At 43.4% G+C, this 19,981-nt stretch overlaps 1 protein-coding gene across 2 annotated transcripts in view; it reads right to left on the bottom strand.

The window, feature by feature from the left end:
• The window catches only part of LOC139162911 (NACHT, LRR and PYD domains-containing protein 3-like), a 48,927-nt gene extending 31,595 nt beyond the window's left edge, over positions 1-17,332 (bottom strand). For both annotated transcript variants that reach the window (XM_070743818.1, XM_070743826.1), the window contains exons 1-3: positions 17,245-17,332; positions 15,108-15,404; positions 5,012-5,044 (exon numbers count right to left, since the gene is read on the bottom strand). In XM_070743818.1, the coding sequence (XP_070599919.1) occupies positions 5,012-5,044; positions 15,108-15,387 (313 nt within the window). In that variant the 5' untranslated portion in view covers positions 15,388-15,404; positions 17,245-17,332. The remainder of the gene's footprint in view (positions 1-5,011; positions 5,045-15,107; positions 15,405-17,244) is intronic.
• Positions 17,333-19,981: the final 2,649 nt, after the last annotated feature.

The raw sequence follows: 19,981 nt of genomic DNA, 5'->3' as shown, positions 1-19,981 counted from the left end.
GGGGAGTTCACAACCTCTGCTGGCAGGCCGTTCCACTGGTTGATAGCTCTGACCTTCAGGAAGTTTGTTTGCTTGTTTGTTTGTTTGTTTGTTTGTTCGTTCGTTCATTTATTTATTTATTTATTTATTTTGTCCAATACACAATGAGGGTTTTAGTGGGTATATATCTATATACCCATAATAAAATGATGAAGGTTATAGAGGAAATACTCATAGTAAAATATATCTAAGAAATAATAGAAAAGAAGGTATAGGAATAGAACATATCAATTAAAGAATAGAAGAAGATATATAGGAATAGAAGAAAGGTATAGGAGATATAGGAGAGCAATAGGACAGGGGACGGAAGGCACTCTAGTGCACTTGTACTCGCCCCTTACTGACCTCTTAGGAATCTGGATAGGTCAACCGTAGACAATCTAAGGGTAAAGTGTTGGGGGTTTGGGGATGACACTATGGAGTCCGGTAATGAGTTCCACATTTCGACAACTCGGTTACTGAAGTCATATTTTTTACAGTCAAGTTTGGAGCGGTTAATATTAAGTTTAAATCTGTTGTGTGCTCTTGTGTTGTTGTGGTTTCCAGGTTGACTATTTCTTTAGTCAGCTTTACATCCATTGTACATTGTCTGGCTCTCTGGTGCCCTGGAAAATAGTGTGACCCCCTCCTCTCCGTGGCAACTCCTTAAGTACCTATATACTGCTATCATGTGTGTCCCCCCCAGCCCGTTTGTTCACTAGACTATCCATGCCCAGTTTCTGCAACCTCTCTTTCTAGTTGCTCTTTTTTGCACCTTTTCCAGAATTTCTATGTCTCTTTTGCAGTGTGGTGACCAGAACTGAATGCAATACTCCAGGTATGGTCTGACCAGGGCATTATAGTGTGGTATTAATACCGCCCTAATCTTGGAGTGTATCCCCCTGTTGATGCAGTTTAAGACTGTATTGCTTTCACTTTTGCTGTAACTGCTTGGGAGTTTAGGGGGAGGGCGAAAGGGCCATCTGCACAGGCTCCATCTCAGCTGGTCTCAGCCTGGAATTCAAGGTCATAATGTTCCTAGGAAAACTTCTTCTCACCATAAGGCTTGGAGTTTTTCAAAACACCCTTGTGGCATTTGACTGGCTACCGATGGACATGGGGCATTGGGGTGGGAGTTGAAGAAAAAAGTTAGTCTAAGGCTTCATGCACAAATTTCAGACTCCGCCTGACTTCTCTGCAATCACTACTTCTCAGTAAAATTTCCTTTTGAAATGCAAACTGTTTAAGAGTCTTAGTTTCTTGAGAAGATAGCTGAGGCAGGTGCTTACATTAGGTGAAGTCTGCAAAGTAGTCAACCCAGAGAGGCACCTAACCTACTTTATCTATTTATTTGTGGGTCTTCTAGTCCAACCTCTGCTGGTGCAGGAAACTCTACACCTGCGTTGGGGTGTTCATAATCTCCACGGGCAGACCATTCCACCAGTTGGTCGCTCACACAGTCAGAAAGTTCTTCCTTATTTCCAGGTTGAATTTATTTATTTATTCATTCATTCATTCATTCATTCATTCATTCATTCGTTCATTATTTCATTTGTCATACAAATCTAGTACTATGTTTAACATAATGTAAGTATAAAGTAGAGATAGAAAAGATAAAGAGACATTAGAACAAGAAGGGTAGGCACGTAGGTGCACTTATAAATGCCCCTTACAGACCTCTTAGAAAAGGGAAGAGGTCTATTGTAGATGATGTAAGATTGAAGATTTTGGGACTGGAGAAGGAAACAACAGAGTCTGGTAGTGAATTCCAGGCATTGACCAACTGAAGTCGTATTTTCTGCAGTCTAGTTTGGAGCGATTTCCAGTCAGTTTGTATCTATTGCGTGCTCTTGTGTTGTTGTTTTAAAGGTGAAATAGTCACTAACTGGGAATACATTGTGATGTATGATTTTATGAACAACAGTTAAATCAGTTCGGAGGCAGCATAGCTGTAAATTTTCTAAACATAGTATTTGAAGACTGGAGGAGTAAGGTAATTTGTTGCCTGAGGAGGAGTGGAGGACTCTTCCTGTGAAGTATTTCTGGACTCCTTCAATTGTATTAATGTCTATTATTCAGTGTGGATTCCATACAGGAGAGAATCTCTCCTTGGTCAGCTTTCAAACCCCTCCTCTACGTGGCAACCCCTAAAGTACCTGTATACTGCTATCATGTCCCCCCGGCCCTCCTCTTCACTAGACTATCCATGCCCAGTTCCTGCAACATTTTCTCATATGGTTTGGTTTCCAGTCCCTTTATAATTCTAGTTGCTCTCTTCTGTAATTTTTTCCAGAGTATCAATGTCTTCTTTGTAGTGTGGGGCCCAAAATTGAATGCAGTACTCCAGGTGTGGTCTCACTAGGGGATTATAGAGTGGTATTAGTACCTCTTTAGTCCTAGATTGTATCCCTCTGTTGATGCAGCTCAAGATTGTGTTGGCTTTTTTAGCCACTGCTGCACATTGCTGGTTCATGTTTAGTTGGTTGTCTACCAAGACTCCTAGATCTCTCTCACAGTGTTGTGTGTGGTTTCACCCAGTCTGTATGTATGTTTTGGGTTTTTCTTACCTAGGTGTATGATTTTATTTTTCTCCATGTTGAACTGCATTTTGTTTGTTTGGGCCCACTGTACAAGTCTTTCAAGATCTCTGTGTTCTGTGTTCTTAGACTATCCTCTGCGTTATTAGCCACTCACACAAGCTTGGGGAAATCTGTGAATTTAATTAATTTCCCCTCTATTCCCACCTGACAGCACTGTTCATATTTCTCTTCTGAAGTTTTTGCTAATACAGAACTGCCAATACAATACTCAGATTGAGGATTCCTTTTCCCCAAGTGCATTATTTTACATTTGGAAACATTAAACTGCAGTTTCCATTGCTTTGACCATTTATCTAGTAAAGCTAAATCGTTTGCCATATTGCAGATGCCTCCAGGAATATCAACCCTATTGCACACTTTAGAGTCATCAGCAAATAGGCAAACCTTCCCTACCAAACCTTCCCCTATGTCACTCACAAACATATTAAAAAGAATAGGACCCAGAACAGACCCCTGTGGCACACCACTTGTAACCATAAGAAACCATATGCTGGGGCAAAGCCTCTGCCAAGTCTCAATCAGATGTGAACTCTGCTGGATGAACAGAGGAAGCTGCAGCCTAGGAGACAGCCAAGACTAAAGGGCCCGTAAGTGTTGGATGTCACAACCAGCCAGAGGAGGGAGAAGGGAAAAACCCATCCCTGGGCATCCCAGCAGCAGTGACAGCCACTATGGCAGGAGCAGCAGTGACGGGGGGACCCCACATAGACCCCAGAGGAGCTGGAAATGTCCCAAGACTGGGAGATGTCCTATTTAGGAAGAAAATGGACTGATCTTTGTGCCTCTGTGTTGATTACAGAGGGTTAAACATGGTCTGTGTGGAAAATATATACCCACTTTCCCTCATGAAGGATATGTTGACCCATTGGCAAAGGGGATTTTTTTTACAAAGTTGGACTTGCAAGAGGCTTAGTGTTGTGGCCCACCAGTGGCCAATGGAGCTGGCAGCAGATTCAAATAGCGAGGAGGTTGGGGAGGAACATGGGCTAGCCCTGGAGTCTGGGGAAGGCTTGGATGAGTGCTTTGAATGGGAGGCAGAGAAGGGGCTAGGGGAGTCTGACAGGTATCATCTGCCTCTGGAGACAGACATACATGAAACAGAAGAACAGCTGGAACCTGTTCCCAGTGTGCTCATGCGCAGAGTTGCCAGACGAAGGGAACAGCTGAGGAACAAGGGTCAACTTGGGAGTAAAGCCATAGGTGGATGATGAATGGCCCCTCCCATAGGGAATAAAAGAGGAGTGGACAGGAAGTGGAGTGTGAAGAAGACAATACATTTGCTTAATTAGTTCATTTTTGCCAAGTACTGCAGCATCTGAAAGATATCGGCCTGGCCACTTTCCGAGCCAAGGATAAAATTGATAATTGAGAACTATCTTGAAAGACTGTGGGAGAGGAAAATCTTTTCTGAAGTAAAATTCACTGTATGTCAAATAAAAGAGGTTTTTATTGGGGTGGGGAGTCTGCTTCATGGTTTGGGAAAAGCCAGAACACTTACTACCACATTAGAACCAGAGAAGGAGATGAGAGGAAAATCACTTGCTGGACTGAAAAAACTGCCTGCTGGAATGTTTCCAGTTTAGGGTGCTCCCCTTTGGACTACAAGGGGTGCCCACAGTATTCATGCAGCTGATAAATGAAGTCCTGCATAAAAACCTGTATAAAGAGGTATTGGTTTATCTAGATGACATTTTAATTTTCATAGAAATGAAACCTGGGCATGTGAAAATAGTCAGAGCTCTTCTCCAGAAACTTTGTGCTGCTATGTTGTATGCCAAACTATCCAAATGTAAGTTTCATCACAATAAAATTGACTATTTATGCCATCAAATTTCCCATGAAGAAATTGAAATGTGTTAGTACAGGACAGTTGGGTTTTAAAGGGAACACTTAAACAACACAATATAACTCCAAGTAAATGAAACGTCTGTGAAATCGAACTGTCCACTCAGGAAACAACACTGATTGACAATAAATTTCACATGTTGTCAGCACATTCAGCTTTGTACAGAACAAAGCATTCAATAAGAATATTCCATTCATTCAGATCTAGGATGAGTTCTTTGTGTGTTCCCTTTATTTTTTGAGCAGTGTATAAACAAGCTAACAATGAATGTTTGTATGTACAATAGCTTTAAGAGGTAGTGTTTCAAATTGCCATAAGAGGGAGCCAGAAAGCATTATTTTCTCTCTCTGTTCTCTCTGTTCTTTCTGCTGATTCACTGTGATTGATTCACTCTCTCCCTCCCTCCAATTTTATGATCAACATCACAAAGCCTCTTGGAGTTTTTCCCATTCAGAATATTTTGCAAAGATGGGGAAGGAGAGGAAAGGAAACGCTCATGTTGAATTAGTTTTAAAACCAATGACACTTTGAATGATTCCTGCCTTACCTGATAAATCTGGAAGTTGATGAGCATCAACATCTGCAAGAAAAGATGGACTGGAATTAGTAAAATACACATTATAAAAATGTTCATAGAGGTTTTTTTTAAAAAAAAATAAGTAAATGCATGGGTTTGTAACTTCTATGAATATCTAGCAATAGCAATTCCAGAATATCTCCGAGACCACCTTCTGCCGCACGAATCCCAGTGACTGGTTAGGTCCCATAGAGTTGGCCTTCTCCGGGTCCCGTCGACAAAATAATGTCGTCTGGTGGGACCCAGGGGAAGAGCCTTCTCTGTGGCGGCCTCAACCCTGTGGAATCAACTCCCCCCGGAGATTAGGATTGCTCCCACACTCCTTGCCTTTCACAAACTCCTTAAAACTCACCTCTGTTGTCAGGCATGGGAAAATTGATTCCCTGGACCGTTTTTGTTTTATTTATGGTTTGTATGAGATGTATGATTGCTTTTTATATTGAGGGTTTTAAATTATTTTAAGTATTGGATTTGTGCTGTTTTTTGTTGTTGTGAGCCGCTCCAAATCTCCAGAGAAGGGTGGCAATCAAATCAAATCAAATCAAGTCAAGTCAAGTCAAGTAAGTCAAGTCAAGTCAAGTCAAGTCAAGTCAAATCAAATCAAATCAAATCATAGCTCTTAGACGTGTATACCACTTCACAGTGCTTTATAGCCCTCTTTAAGTGGTTTACAGAGTCAGTATATTGCCCCCAACAATCTGGGTCCTCATTTTACTGACCTTGGAACAATGAAAATCTTGAATCAGTGAGAATCAAACTGCTGAACCGCAGGTAGCCTGCAGAACTGCATTCTAACCACTGTGCCACCATGAGTCTTAACATTGTACACGTTTTTAATGGTCCACATTTATAAATGTATATTAGATTTCCTATCTAATAATTTCTACGCCTTTCTACACATTTCCCTTTCCCCTTTTTCCTTTTTCTGATGGGCTTGAATGGCTCACAATGGTGAATATCATAGTAGCTGACTGTGCCCTTGCCCTCTCTCCCACCTCTGGGTTCCTTGGAAGATGAATTGCCACTCAGGGCTTAGGGAAGCTTCCCTGATTCATCCGGAGGGCAAAATGGCCTTTCCCAAGGCTGATAGCTGACACAGGGCAAAGTCTCATGCGCCCTCCGATATGGCTCCATGTGCCATAGATTCGCCATCACAGTCTTACGGGCATCCATAAATTCAGTCAATATCATCTCAGTGCTATATCTCTACCTGAAATGAGTGGAAAGGATCAGAAGTGGGATTCAGCAGGTTCAGCAGGTAGCGGAAATTTTGAGTGCTTCAGAGAACCAGTAAATACCACCTCTGTGTGGCCCTGACCTCATCTATTTTCTGCTGCCTGAGTCCCAGCTGATTGGGAAGAAATGGGGATTTTGCAGTAACCTTCTCCCGGAGCGGAGAATGGAGATTTTGCAGTATCCTTCCCTGCTACACCCACTAAGCCATACCCACCAAGTCATGCCCACAGAACCAGTAATTTAAAAATTGAATCCTACCACTGGAAAGGATCTAGATAACTGTTTCTTCCTGTGTTCTTCAAATGACCTGTCACCTCCTTTTGAGCAGGTGGGATCATCCCCTCCCATCAAAAATCATTTTCCATCTTTTGCATTCAGCTACATGTTTTCCCCTGAGAGGCTTTAATTAATCATGGATGTAAAAAAGGGCAAGATTCAAGCACACAAGGACCCCAGCCACTTCCTCAAGGCTAACTGGCTCAAACGCAGGACAAATTTGCTCATGCAACGAGCATTGACTGATATAATTTGCTGAAGAATCCACATGCCCAGCAGCTGAAATCTAAATGAAGGAGAAAAGTAGCATATTGTAGAGTTTGAAGTGAGATTATCAATAAGGAAATGTCAGAAAATTGTTTATTTTTATATAGCAAAATGTCCCTTGAGTTGTGGTTGGCTTCAGGCCAGCTCCTGTGGCTGCTGATTTTAACGCTGAGGAGTGGGAGCCGTCTGTTTACAGAAGACCAGTCTGGCTGGAGGACAAATCAGACAGCGAACCAGAAGCAGAGACAGGGAGAGAAATGGAGCAGGAAGGGACTGGAGAGAGGGGGTCAGTCAGCTCTCCAGCCAGAGGTTCATCTGAATTAGAAGGGGAAGAGTTAATGAACAACCCTATTCTGAATGTTTGATTAATTGTACTTTGGTGTTTGCTGTGGCTTTCTGAACATTCTGACATTCAATTTGTGAGTTATTTCTGACTGACGTAAGCCTGGAAGGCTCCTGCACTAACAGAAGTAATTTACTTTGACCTATTGACTTTTTAAACTAACAATTGCTTGGAAACTCCGTTTGCAGTTTTCTGAATATAAAGAACAATCATTGCTTTATTTTTACAAGCCTGCTTTATATGTGTGTTTGACTCTTTACTTAGTTTCTGGGTGGCTCGAGGCCAGGCAGAACACCTCGTCATGAAGTAGAAAAATCAGCTGCCTCCTATGAAAGTAGAACTGAGCTGTCTCCCTGACTCCTGAGCTTCCCTTTCACCACATTCTTCTAGGAAAGCATGATGTGGGCCTGAGTGCTCACTGCCTATGTCAGCTAGCAGGACCCCATAACTCCTTCTGCAGTACTCACATTTCTATCCTAATTTCTTTTGTATATGTGAATGGTGGGAGTAGAAATCTTTGACTTCTCAACAGTGAGGGCTTTGTGATGTGTGGTGAGTGTAATCCACATTACCATCTTCATCATGTCATTAAGTTCCAAATTTGTATAACAATTCCTTTGTTTTTTCCAACTGTGTATATAATCTATTTCAGATTATTTCAGGCATTAGAGTTTTAAAGCTGACTGAGCTCTTCACCATATTTCAGATAAACTGGTTTTCAATGGTGCTGTGTCAGTCATTCAATCTTTTCAATCTTCTCTGGTCTTAGGAACTTCATGAAATAGCAGTCCCCTAGATCAAGGGTCCTCAACCTTTTGAATCTCAGGGACCACCAAGGTCATAATTTTAAATCCCACGGACCAGCGTGCCTTCCGCTCCCTGTCCTATTGTCTCTCCTATATTTTTTTATATACCTTTTTCTAGCCCTATATCTTTTCTTCTATTCTTACATTGATATATTTTATTCCTATATCTTTTCTCAGATACTTCCATTGATATATTGTACTATGGATATATCCTCTGTAACCCTCATTATGTTTTGGACAAAATAAATAAACAAAAATAAATAAATAATTTTACATCCTGTAGATCACTAATATGTATTTCTTTAAAAAGATAAATACATTTGTAAAATAATGATCAGAGAACTTCCATTTTATTAATATTAAATGCACCTATTTAATATAACAAAATTATAAATGCTTATTTAAGTATTTAAATAAGTTGTGTCTCTCCATTTCCTGCAGTCCTTGGATGAAGCTGATTACCTAGACCATTTTCAGTCTGGTCTCAGGCCTGGTTACAGCACAGATACTGCTTTGGTCATGCTGATTGATGATCTCTGGCAGCCTAGGATAGGGGTCACTTCTCTATCTTTGTGCTTCTTGACCTCTCAATGGCTTCCAATACCATTGACCATGGTATCCTTCTTTGACGCCTGGAGGGATTGGGAGTGGGAGGCACCATTTTGCAATGGTTCTCCTCCTACCTCTCCAGTCGTTTGCAGTCAATATTAGTGAGAAGAAAGAGGTCCACTCCTAGGCCCCTACTCTGTGGGGTAGTGTAGGGGTCTGTCCACTCCCCCTTACTATTTAACATTTACGTGAAACCACTGGATGAGATCATCCGCAGATCATCCACAGATCATCCACAGACACAGGGTGAGGTATCAACGTGATGCTGATGATACCCAGTTATACATCTCCATCCCATGCCAATTCAGTAAAGCAGTTGATATTACATCAACCTCACTGTGGTTCTACGTGCTATGTTTTATTTGAGTTTTATTTTTCTTAAATTCCGTTTGAAGCAGCTGACATTAACCCATCCTCAAACACCCAGATCTGGAGCATCCTTTTGTGGTCCAAGTTGATGCTAGCGACGTGGCCGTGGGAGTGGTCCTATTACAAGGAGATGAGGAGCAGGGCCTTCGTCCCTGTACATATACCTCTAGGACACTAACTGAGACTGAGTGCAGATGGGCTGTATGGGAAAAAGAAGTGTTTGCAGTGTGTTGGGCCCTGCTTTCCTGGGACAATTCCTAGAGGGAGCAAAGCAACCATTTGAGGTGTGGACTGATCACAAAAACTTAGAGGCTTTGAAAAACCTCTGGAATTTGTCCACAAAGCAAGCTAGGTGGGTGCAGCATTTTGATCGATTCAAATTTTCACTGCGCTATATCCATGGGGAAAAGAATTTGATGGCCGATGCCCTTTCCAGGTTGCCTCAATATAATAGTGGCAGGCCAGAGGTAATTCAACCAGTTATTCCAGCACAACAATGGGCATGCCCGGCAGTAACCAGAGAGCAGAACTCAAAATCGGCCAATCTCCCAGATGATCTAGCAACGGAATTGCAAAAAGCTTTAGAAACAGATGACTGGTTATTGGCACATCAAACGGATTGCACTCAGCAGAATGTACTGTCCTGGATAGGGTCCAGAGTGTATGTTTCAGCCTCGATGAGGACTGTAGTATTAGAGAGGGGCCACAACTCTAAAGTGGTAGGAGATTTTGCTTTTCTGAAAACTTTACACTTGTTGAGGAGACAATTTTGGTGGCCCTCCATGAAAAAGGACATTGAGACTTATGTGGCCAGTTGCCCCATTTGTGCAGCAGCAAAATGACCCCTGGGTCGACCACAAGGACTGTTGCAAAGTGTGGTGAGACCCAGGGCACCCTGGAAGGAAATTTCTATAGATTTTATTGTGGATTTGCCTGAGAGTGGGGGGAACACGGTTATTTGGGTCGTTACTGATATTTTTTCCAAACAGGTTCATTTTGTAGCTTGCCCAAAAATCCTCACTTCCAGGGCCTTAGCAAAGCTTTTAAAATTATGACCTTGGTGGTCCATGGGGTTCAAAAGGTTGAATTCCTCACTGAGCACCTGGGTACCTCTGTATGAGGGATGCAAACCATCCCTCTTAAACAACTCCCTATTAGACCACCTACTGACATGAATTACATAGCCAAACCCTTCAGCTTTACACCACTGCCTTAACCACACATTAAACTCTCTGATACAAGTTGTTTTATCCCCCTGACCACAAACCGGTAACACCTCTGAGAAAGTCACTGAATCAGTTATTCTGCCCAGCTCCACACTTAAGACATTGGAATTCTCTTTTTACTACATTAACATTTCTCTGGGACAAATCATTTGTGCCAAGATGCACCACCACATCAACATTATTACCTTTACTCGCAGCCTTGACAATATTTGTAACCCACCTCCTGTCCCTGCTGGCACTGGCCCCTGGGAGACACCTCATCAGCGACACCACATCCTTACTCTGTCTCAAATCAAGAGTTGGCTGACAACGAGTCAGTCAAGGTGACTGGGGCCTGTCCTTGTCCATCTGTCTGGGAGGAGTTTGACTTGGTGACACCTGATCAAGTGGACGAGGCCATTGGAGCTGTGAGTTCTGCCACCTGCTTACTGGTTCCATGACCCTCTTGGCTGGTTTCGGCCAGTAGAGTGGTGACACGGAACTGGATCCAGGAGATTGTGAACGCTTCTTTGGGGAGGGCGTCCTTGTGCACCCCCTCCTCAAGAAGCCTTCCCTGGACCCAGCCACTCTTAATAAGTATCGTCCAGTCTCCAACCTTTCCTTTATGGGGAAGGTTGTTGAGAAGGTGGTGTTGCTCCAGCTCCAGTGGTCCTTGGAAGAAACCGATTATCTAGGCCCTCAGCAGTCAGGATTCAGGCCCGGCTACAGCACAGAAACTGATTTGTTCGTGCTGATGGATGATCTCTGGCAGGCCCGGGACAGTTTGTTGTTGTTGTTGTTGTTGTTGTTGTTGTTGTTGTTGTTGTTGTTATTATTATTATTATTATTATTATTATTATTATTATTTAGAATGCTTGGAAGCATAGCTAGAGGTATAACAAGCAGGAAGAGGGAGATTGTGATCCCGCTGCATAGAGACCACATTTGGAATACAGTGAACCCTCGATCATCGCGAGGGTTCCGTTCCAGGACCCCAAGCGATGATCGATTTTTCGCGAAGTAGCGGTGCGGAAGTAAAAACACCATCTGCGCATGTGCAGATGGTGTTTTTACTTCCACCGCTGCCCGCAGCGCGTTGCTGGGGAGCGCGGCGCGCGTTGCTGGGGCTGCTCCCCAGCTGGGGAGCGGATCTGGGGTTTCCCCAAGCGCGCGCGAGTTGCTGGGGCCGCTTCCCAGCTGGGGAGCGGATCTGGGGTTTCCCCAAGCGCGCGCGCATTGCTGGGGCCGCTTCCCAGCTGGGGAGCGGAGCCGGGGTTTCCCCAAGCGCGCGCGCGTTGCTGGGGCTGCTCCCCAGCTGGGGAGCGGCCCCAGCAACGCGCGCACGCTTGGAGAAACCCCGGCTCCGCTCCCCAGCTGGGAAGCAGCCCCAGCAACGCGCGCGCGCTTGGGGAAACCCCAGATCCGCTCCCCAGCTGGGGAGCGGCCCCAGCAACGCGCGCGCGCTTGGAGAAACCCCAGATCCACTCCCCAGCTGGGGAGCGGGCCCCAGCAACGCGCGCGCGCGCTTGGAGAAACCCCGGCTCCGCTCCCCAGCTGGGAAGCGGCCCCAGCAACGCGCGCGCGCGCTTGGGGAAACCCCAGATCCGCTCCCCAGCTGGGGAGCGGCCCCCAGCAACGCGCGCGCGCGCTTGGAGAAACCCCAGATCCGCTCCCCAGCTGGGGAGCGGCCCCAGCAACGCGCGCGCGCCTTGGAGAAACCCCGGCTCCGCTCCCCAGCTGGGAAGCGGCCCCCAGCAACGCGCGCGCGCGCTTGGGGAAACCCCAGATCCGCTCCCCAGCTGGGGAGCGGCCCCCAGCAACGCGCGCGGCGCTTGGAGAAACCCCAGATCCGCTCCCCAGCTGGGGAGCGGCCCCAGCAACGCGCGCGCGCGCTTGGAGAAACCCCGGCTCCGCTCCCCAGCTGGGAAGCGGCCCCAGCAACGCGCGCGCGCTTGGGGAAACCCCAGATCCGCTCCCTAGCTGGGCAGCGGCCCCAGCAACGCGCGCGCGCGCTTGGAGAAACCCCAGATCCGCTCCCCAGCTGGGGAGCGGCCCCAGCAACGCTGCGCGCGCTTGGGGAAACCCCGGCTCCGCTCCCCAGCTGGGGAGCGGCCCCAGCAACGCGCGCGCGCTTGGGGAAACCCCAGCTCCGCTCCCCAGCTGGGCAGCGGAGCTGGGGTGTCCCCGCACGTGCCGCCCCGCCCGCCCACGGCCGTTGCTCGCGCCGCCGCTGGGGTCTTACTGGGCAAGAGGGGAAAGACCCAGGGAAGCCGCCCAGCTTCCCAGCTGGGGAACTCCACCATCTACGCACACATGCGCAGATGGTGGAGTTTACTTCCGGGTTTAAAACTCGCGAAATAGCCCTTTCGCGATGCTTGAGGACGCGAAACTCGAGGGTTCACTGTACTGTGTTCTGGAGACCTCACCTACAAAAAGATATTGACAAAATTGAACGGGTCCAGAGACGGGCTACAAAAATGATGGAAGGTCTTAAGCATAAAACGTATCAGGAAAGACTTCATGAACTCAATCTGTATAGTCTGGAGGACAGAAGGGAAATGGGGAACATGATCAAAATATTTAAATATGTTAAAGGGTTAAATAAGGTTCAGGGGAGAAGTGTTTTTAATAGGGAAGTGAACACAAGGACAAGGGGACACAATCTGAAGTTAGTTGGGGGAAAGATCAAAAGCAACATGAGAAAATATTATTTTACTAAAAGAGTAGTAGATCCTTGGAACAAACTTCCAGCAGACGTGGTCGATAAATCCACAGTAACTGAATTGAAACATGCCTGGGATAAACATAGATCCATCCTAAGATAAAATACAGAAAATAGTATAAGGGCAGACTAGATGGACCATAAGGTCTTTTTCTGCCATCAATAGAGGGGTCCAGCAGGCAGTTTGGCATTGGGTAAGAGGTCAATGGTATAGTCGTAGAGTTGGGGGGGGGGGGGGTAACTGGTCTGCTTCTTTCTCATCGAAAACGTCAACGAAGTCAGCAATGTTTGGAGGGAGGGTGCAGGTGAGTTGGGCAGGGAGTGGAGTAGTAAACGGTGGACGGATGTGGTCGATGCATGGTAGACTTGGGAAGGAAATTCGGTTTTGGGACCACACGATATTGGGATCGTGGGTTCTGAGTGGCTAAGGTCAGGTGTCTTGACGGTCTCGTTTCCTCTGTCTTATCATTGTCATTAGGTTTGGTCCCTGCCCGGCCTAAGGTTTGCTTTAGGCCGGGCTCTGGTCGTTTCCCGGCAATGTAGCCTGCACCTGAGACACGGGCATGGTGTTTGAGACTGGAGTGGACGAACTGAGATGTCTTCTCTAAGAGCAAGTAGTTATCATGTGTCCAGCCTTTCCACAATACATGCATAGGGGTGGCGCACCAGGTAGAGTGCTGTAGTGCAGGCCACTGAAGCTGACTGTAGATCTGAAGGTTAACGGTTCAAATCTCATCACCAGCTCAAGGTTGACTCAGCCTTCCATCCTTCCGAGGTGGGTAAAATGAGGACCCGGATTGTGGGGGAAATAGGCTGGCTCTGTTAAAAGTGCTATTGCTAAAATGTTGTAAGCCACCCTGAGTCTAAGGAGAAGGGCGGCATAAAAATTGAATGAATGAATGAATGAATGAATCTTCTATGTTTCTACGTTTCCATTTATCTTCCCTTTAGCCACAGGGTCAATTCCTCTAGGACAGTGAACCTTTTTTTCCTTGGGTGCCAAAAGAGCATGCATACGTGTTATCACACATGCATGAGTGCCCACACCCTTGGAGGCCAGAAACTGCCTATTTCCCAACTTCTGGTGGGCCCAGTAAGCTTGTGTTTCACTCTCCCCAGGCTTCGAAACCTTTCCTGGAACTGAGAGAGGGTAAAAACGCACTCCCCCATCCCCCTGGAGGCTCCCTGGAAGCCAAAAAAAAATGCCCTTCCAGAGCCTCTGTGTAAGCCACAAATCAGCTGTCAGCACATACATGCACATTGGAGCTGAACTAGGCAAACGACTCGCGTGCCAGCAGATATGGATCTGCGTGCCATCACTGCTCTAGGAGTTGTTTGTTCATTATTTGGTTTTATTTGAATATAGCCTTATTGTGTAGGCTGGAGTTTGGCTTCAGTTGCCTCTAGATCATTTCCTTTTTTTTCTAGTTGCCCATGTAGTTTACATTTAATACATTTATAATTGGGGAATTCTTTGGGCATAAGCACGTACATTGAACATATATTGCTTACCACAATAGTGTCAGTCACTGTTATATGTGTTTGTTTCTTCTTTGCTGGTTGTTTTAATGGATAGATAGATAGATGATAGATAGATAGATAGACAGACAGACAGACAGACAGACAGACAGACAGACAGACAGACAGACAGACAGACAGACAGACAGAGATAGGAGATTTTGTCTCAATATATATTTGAAGAAAAAATATGGTTGAAAAGTGATTCACTTTGGTAATTAATTGAAGGAATTAAAAGAATGCTGCCCTTCTTTGGTCTCTGACTCCACCAGCATTACATGCCCTTCTTCCTTCCCTAGTAGCAACAATAGCATCACCACCTATAAGATACCCTAATATTGTATTATGTCAGGATGGAGGATGGAAAAAAGGATGGATTAAATTAAACTTTTAAAGATCTCCCTTCCATTTAGATCAATGAATTGACATCTTTGGCTTGAACTTGGCCTATCCGTTTACTTTGACAGTGATAGGAAAATGCCAAGTTGAGTGACAGTACAGATCCTTCTCTTTGGTTTGATTCCAGACTCAAGACAAGGAATCTCAGGCTAGAAGGAAAGTCCCACTCGGAAATCCCAGGGAGCCACTGCCGATCCTAACCACCACCACCAAATCAAATGAACAAGATTCCGTGGGAAAGAATTGATAATGGCTCTTTATTGCCACTTAATCTTAAGTAGAGAGAACATTTCTGTATTATGTTGCATTTTCTTACCTTTCGGTCCAGTTTCTTCAAGGTTTTTTACAAGATCATTTCTGTTGCATTTTTTAAGAACACGAATGCACACCTCTAGAGCATCTTCGACATAATGTTGAATCAGGAGATTTACAACTTTTCCTCGACTAGCTTTCTCCAGTGAAGCTGTAGAAATGTTTTCCTTTCCTTCATAATCAATGGAACTTAGCATCCATGTAAATTCTTCAAATTGGCGCTCAATGAGTTCATTCAATGCTTTGTAAATAGCTTCTTTCACAGTATTATTCATTTCTGCCATGAGGAATTATATCTGGTCTAAAATTAAAAATAGAGAATTAATATAATATGGAAAATAAAACTTGAAGGAAACAATATTAAAGTTTGCTCATTCACAAAAGTTGGTGCATGTCATCTATTCCATCGCCTAGGCTATGTTCTGGTTTCTGGTAGAAATTTAGCAATTACAAATAACTCTAATTAAATGCATCATTTCATGAATAAAGAAACTCCATTTATTTCTCTGCTCTCCTGTAATTCAAACACATTCCATACAGGCACTCGGTCCTTATCTCTCTTAGCTGCATTTAAATCTTTTGTTATTAGTATACCAAGGACTTTAACCGAGTGGGGATTATCTGTGATAATTTGATTATTCAGTACGTATTTGGAGTTCAGATTCTTCTTCCCAATATGTAGGACAGAGCATTTGCTAGTTGAGATTTGGAGTTGCCAGAAACAGCGTCAAGGTCTTTTTGGAGAGTAGTTGTGTTATCGGTGGTGTTGAAGAGTTTTACATTGTCGGCGAAGAGGACACAGTTGCTTAAGATGTAATCGCAAAGGTAATTGATGTAGAGAATGAAGAGCGTTGGTCCCAGTACACTATCTTGGGGAACACCGCTTTTAACTGGTACGGGGGTGGATATGGTGCTTCCTATTTTGACCACTTGTTGTCTGTTTGACAGGAATGCCGTAATCCAGCTATGGAGGGAAATTACAGCATTCCTGTCAAACAGACATCTGGTCCGACTGATAGAGAAGGTTTAAGGTCACGTAATGCTTTTTCAACTTGGTCTTCAGTGAAGTCTAGTTGGATTAAGTCATTGAGGGATTTTGAGGTGCGATTGATGAAATTGGGGGATGAGCCATTGCTGTTAACAAAGACACAGCCAAAGAAAGAGTTGAGGAGGTTGGCTTTGGATGAATCATCATGGTATTCTTTGTTGTTGGGTCCTTTGAGAGGTGGGATAGGTCTAGAGTCTTTGAGTTTATTGTTGACAAAGTTGTAGAAAGCTCTATTAGATTTGGTGCATAGGAGGTTTTCCTCTTGTTTGCTGTAGTAGTTAAGGCATTCTTTTTTTATTTGATTGCAAATGCTTTTATATCGGCTTTTGAAGTTGGAAACTTGTCCTTTTTTGTTTTTCCTCCAGAGAGATTTTTTTCTTGTTTGTAATTTTCTAATTGAGATGGGGAGGTTATTGTTTTTTTGTTTATGGTACATGTTAGAGGTACATGAAATCTGATGATAATTTTCATTTGGAGTAGGAATGTGTTGCAGAGGTCATCAGTAGTGTAGCATTCAGAGAATAGAGTTTTCCAGTTTAATGTTGAGAGGTGGGCTTCAATGAGTTCGTAGTTCACTTTTTTGAAACTGAATTTTGGTGTTATATTATTTTAGTGGTTCATAGTGTGGCTTAAGTTGAGACTGAAGTTTATCATGCTGTGGCCACTGTTGGAAAATGGTTCTGTTATTTGTAAGCCATATATTGCACTTTTGCTGTTGCAGAAGGTGAGATCCAGACAGTTATCAAGTCTGGTATTGTTAGTTACTAGTTGGTTGAGTCCCAGATAGGTGACAGTATTATATATACTAGAATGGATGGTTTCCGTGCTGCATTCATTTAAGGACTAGTTAATGTGTGGTAGGTTGAGGTCTCTGAGGAAGATAATGGGGTATGGGCAGTTGGTTGCCCACGTTAGTAATGTGGGTAATTTGTTAGCATGTTCTATGTGTGTTAAATTAGCTCTTGTGCACATGAACCCAGCACAAATATAGAGACATTTTCCCACCTGCTCTTCGTGCCCACATGTATTCAATCATACCTCTACATATCGTATCACCACCCCAGGATCAGACCCCGTGGCCAACTTTACTCACCAAGGACGCTAGCTTTCGCCAGCAGCTGCAACCTTTCCTGGGAAACCTCTTATTCTCCTGGCCCCTCAGTCCAAAAAGAAGCTAATTCCTGAATATGGAAGCAAGAGAAAACCAGCCACTAATAAGAGGAAAACAATCAAGAGCACACTATTACTTAATTATACACATACTAACAACCTCTTGATTAGCAATAGCACAAAAATGGAAAAATGAACACATGCCCTCCGAAACAATGGTAATTAATAAAATACTAGAATCCACAGAAATGAGCAAACTCACGCAAAATCTACGTAATGAACAAAAGAAAGAAATATATATCATATGGGAGAAACTGTATATATGGCTTGAAAAAATAAAAAAATATAAATCCATAAATATTAATATTATACTGATGTCAAGGAAGCGAATATTAGCTAATTTTTAATTATAATGTTGCATGTGTTTTCTTTTTCCTTTTTTTCTTTCTACATTATTTGTATTACTTGTATTATACTATATTGTTTTTTTCAGCTTTGTTTTGACACTTTTTTGTTACATGTGTTTATTTTATTGTTAGTCTTTGTCCTTACCTTTGGAAAACTTTTGAAAACTTATAATAAAAATTATTTTTAAAAAGAGAGAGAGAGAGAGAGAAACATAACTGTTTTCGGCTGCCAGACTGCTGTAGGAGGCTGTTGAGGCCAAAAACAGTCCACGCTCACTCCATTATAGTCCATTTTTGGCTGCCAGGAGGGCACGGGGGCTGAAAGCAGACCAAAAAAGCCCACTGCTGCCCACCCACAGCCGATTTTGGCTGGCAGAAGCACTGCCGTTGGTCCTTTCTTATTCCGACAGGCCAGAATTATGCACCCTGTGGGCCTGATGCTGCCCGTGAGCCTTGAGTTTGACACCGCTGGTGTATATAGATATACTTTGAAGAGGTTTTCAGTCTTGTAAAAGGTTCTCTTACTTCTGATAGTGATAAAGTAAAGCCTCAGTTTAAATGGACTTGGGTTAGCAGTCTCCAATTGAATAGATCTAATACGATGGCTATGAGTTATAGCAGCACATAAATGGACAACAATCTTTAATTATGGTGAGCCTACATTGTGCTATTGTTGTTACATTGAGGGAGACACCACAATATATGCATTTTCCTATATAGTTTATTAAAGCCTTAAATGCCTCTATAATGCCTTTATTCATACCCATTTTGCATTTACAAGTTAATATCAAAATATAATCATTAACTCAAAACTGCAAGCTATCATAAATCATCATTATCATAATTATCCAAGATGGCGCTGACAAAGGCTGCCTCAGTGAAATGTTCTCAAACAGTTTCTTCATTTTCTAATATTCCCTGCAATTCTCAACGGATTTCCTACTCAAGAGACCATCTGCTAAGAATTAAGGAACATTTCTTTAAGGAGCAGCTATCTGCAACTTCACCCCACCTGCCTTTACAAACACAGAGGAGATTTTAGCACAGGAGGAAGCCATTTCCCGGCAACCATGGATCACCAAAAACAAACGCAGACGGCAGAGACTAAGAGGTAAAAGGGCGGGAATTTTAAATAGACTAAGGAAGAAGGGAATTAAAAAAACGCTCCCTTCCATCTTTCTTACCAATTTACATTCACCCAACAAGAAGGATGAAATACTGCTTTTAAATAGATACAATTCTGATTTTCACAATGCATCTGCCCTATGCTTTACTGAAACCTGGCTAAATGAGGAAATTGATGATAGTAGTATGCATATACCTGGCTCCAAGATTTTTCACACAGATCAGAATGCAGAATTATCAGGAGGAAAAAAGAGAGGAGGCTTATGTATATATATATATCGACAACAGCTGGTCTAAAAACATCACCATTATACAAAAATTCTGTGATGAAAACTTGGAGTCTTTAATTATTAATTGCAAGCCCTTTTATTCTCCCTGAGATTCATTCTTTCTTAATATCTGCTATTTACATCCCTCTGCAAGCTTTTGTAAAAAAAGGCACTAAAAACCCTAGGTGATCAGATTACGGAGGATGAGGCCAAATGCCCTGATTCACTGGCCATTATTTTGGGAGATTTAAACAAGGCAAACTTAAGAAATGAGCTACCAAAATACTTTCAACATGTAAATTGTCCACCAGGGGCAATAATATCTTAGACCATTGCTACACAACAGTAAAAATGCTTACCGGGCCTTACCAAGAGCAGCTGTGGGCCACTCTGATCATTGCCTGATTCAACTTGTACCTGCTTACAAACAAAGATTTAAAGCCACAAAACCAACAATTACTTCAGTGAGGACTTGGACTGAAGAAGCAAAGTTAAAGCTACAGGCTTGCTTTGACTGCACAGACTGGAATATTTTTAAAGACACCTCTGCAGACCTAGATGAACTCACAGATACTGTAACATCATATGTCAACTTCTGTGAAGACCTATGTGTACCAACCAGGAACTTGCAAATATACAGTAACAATAAACCTTGGTTCACAGCCAAATTCAAGCAGTTACATCATTCCAAAGAGGAAGCCTACAGAAAAGGTGAAAGAATGCTGTACAATCAGGCCAGAAATATATTAACAAGGGAGATCAGAGCAGTAAAAAGAAACTACTCTGAAAAGCTAAAGAATCAATTCTCAAAAAATGAACCAGCAAACATGTGGAAAACTCTCAAAAACATCACCTGTTACAGCAAACCACCTTCTCAAGGTGAAGGAGATCAGCAATTGGCAGATGACCTGAATGTGTT

The sequence above is a fragment of the Erythrolamprus reginae genome, chromosome 1, assembly GCF_031021105.1.
Source record: "Erythrolamprus reginae isolate rEryReg1 chromosome 1, rEryReg1.hap1, whole genome shotgun sequence".
NCBI lineage: Eukaryota > Metazoa > Chordata > Lepidosauria > Squamata > Dipsadidae > Erythrolamprus > Erythrolamprus reginae.
The sequence above is the reverse complement of the archived record's forward strand: the minus strand, read 5'-3'. Positions and strand labels throughout refer to the sequence as shown.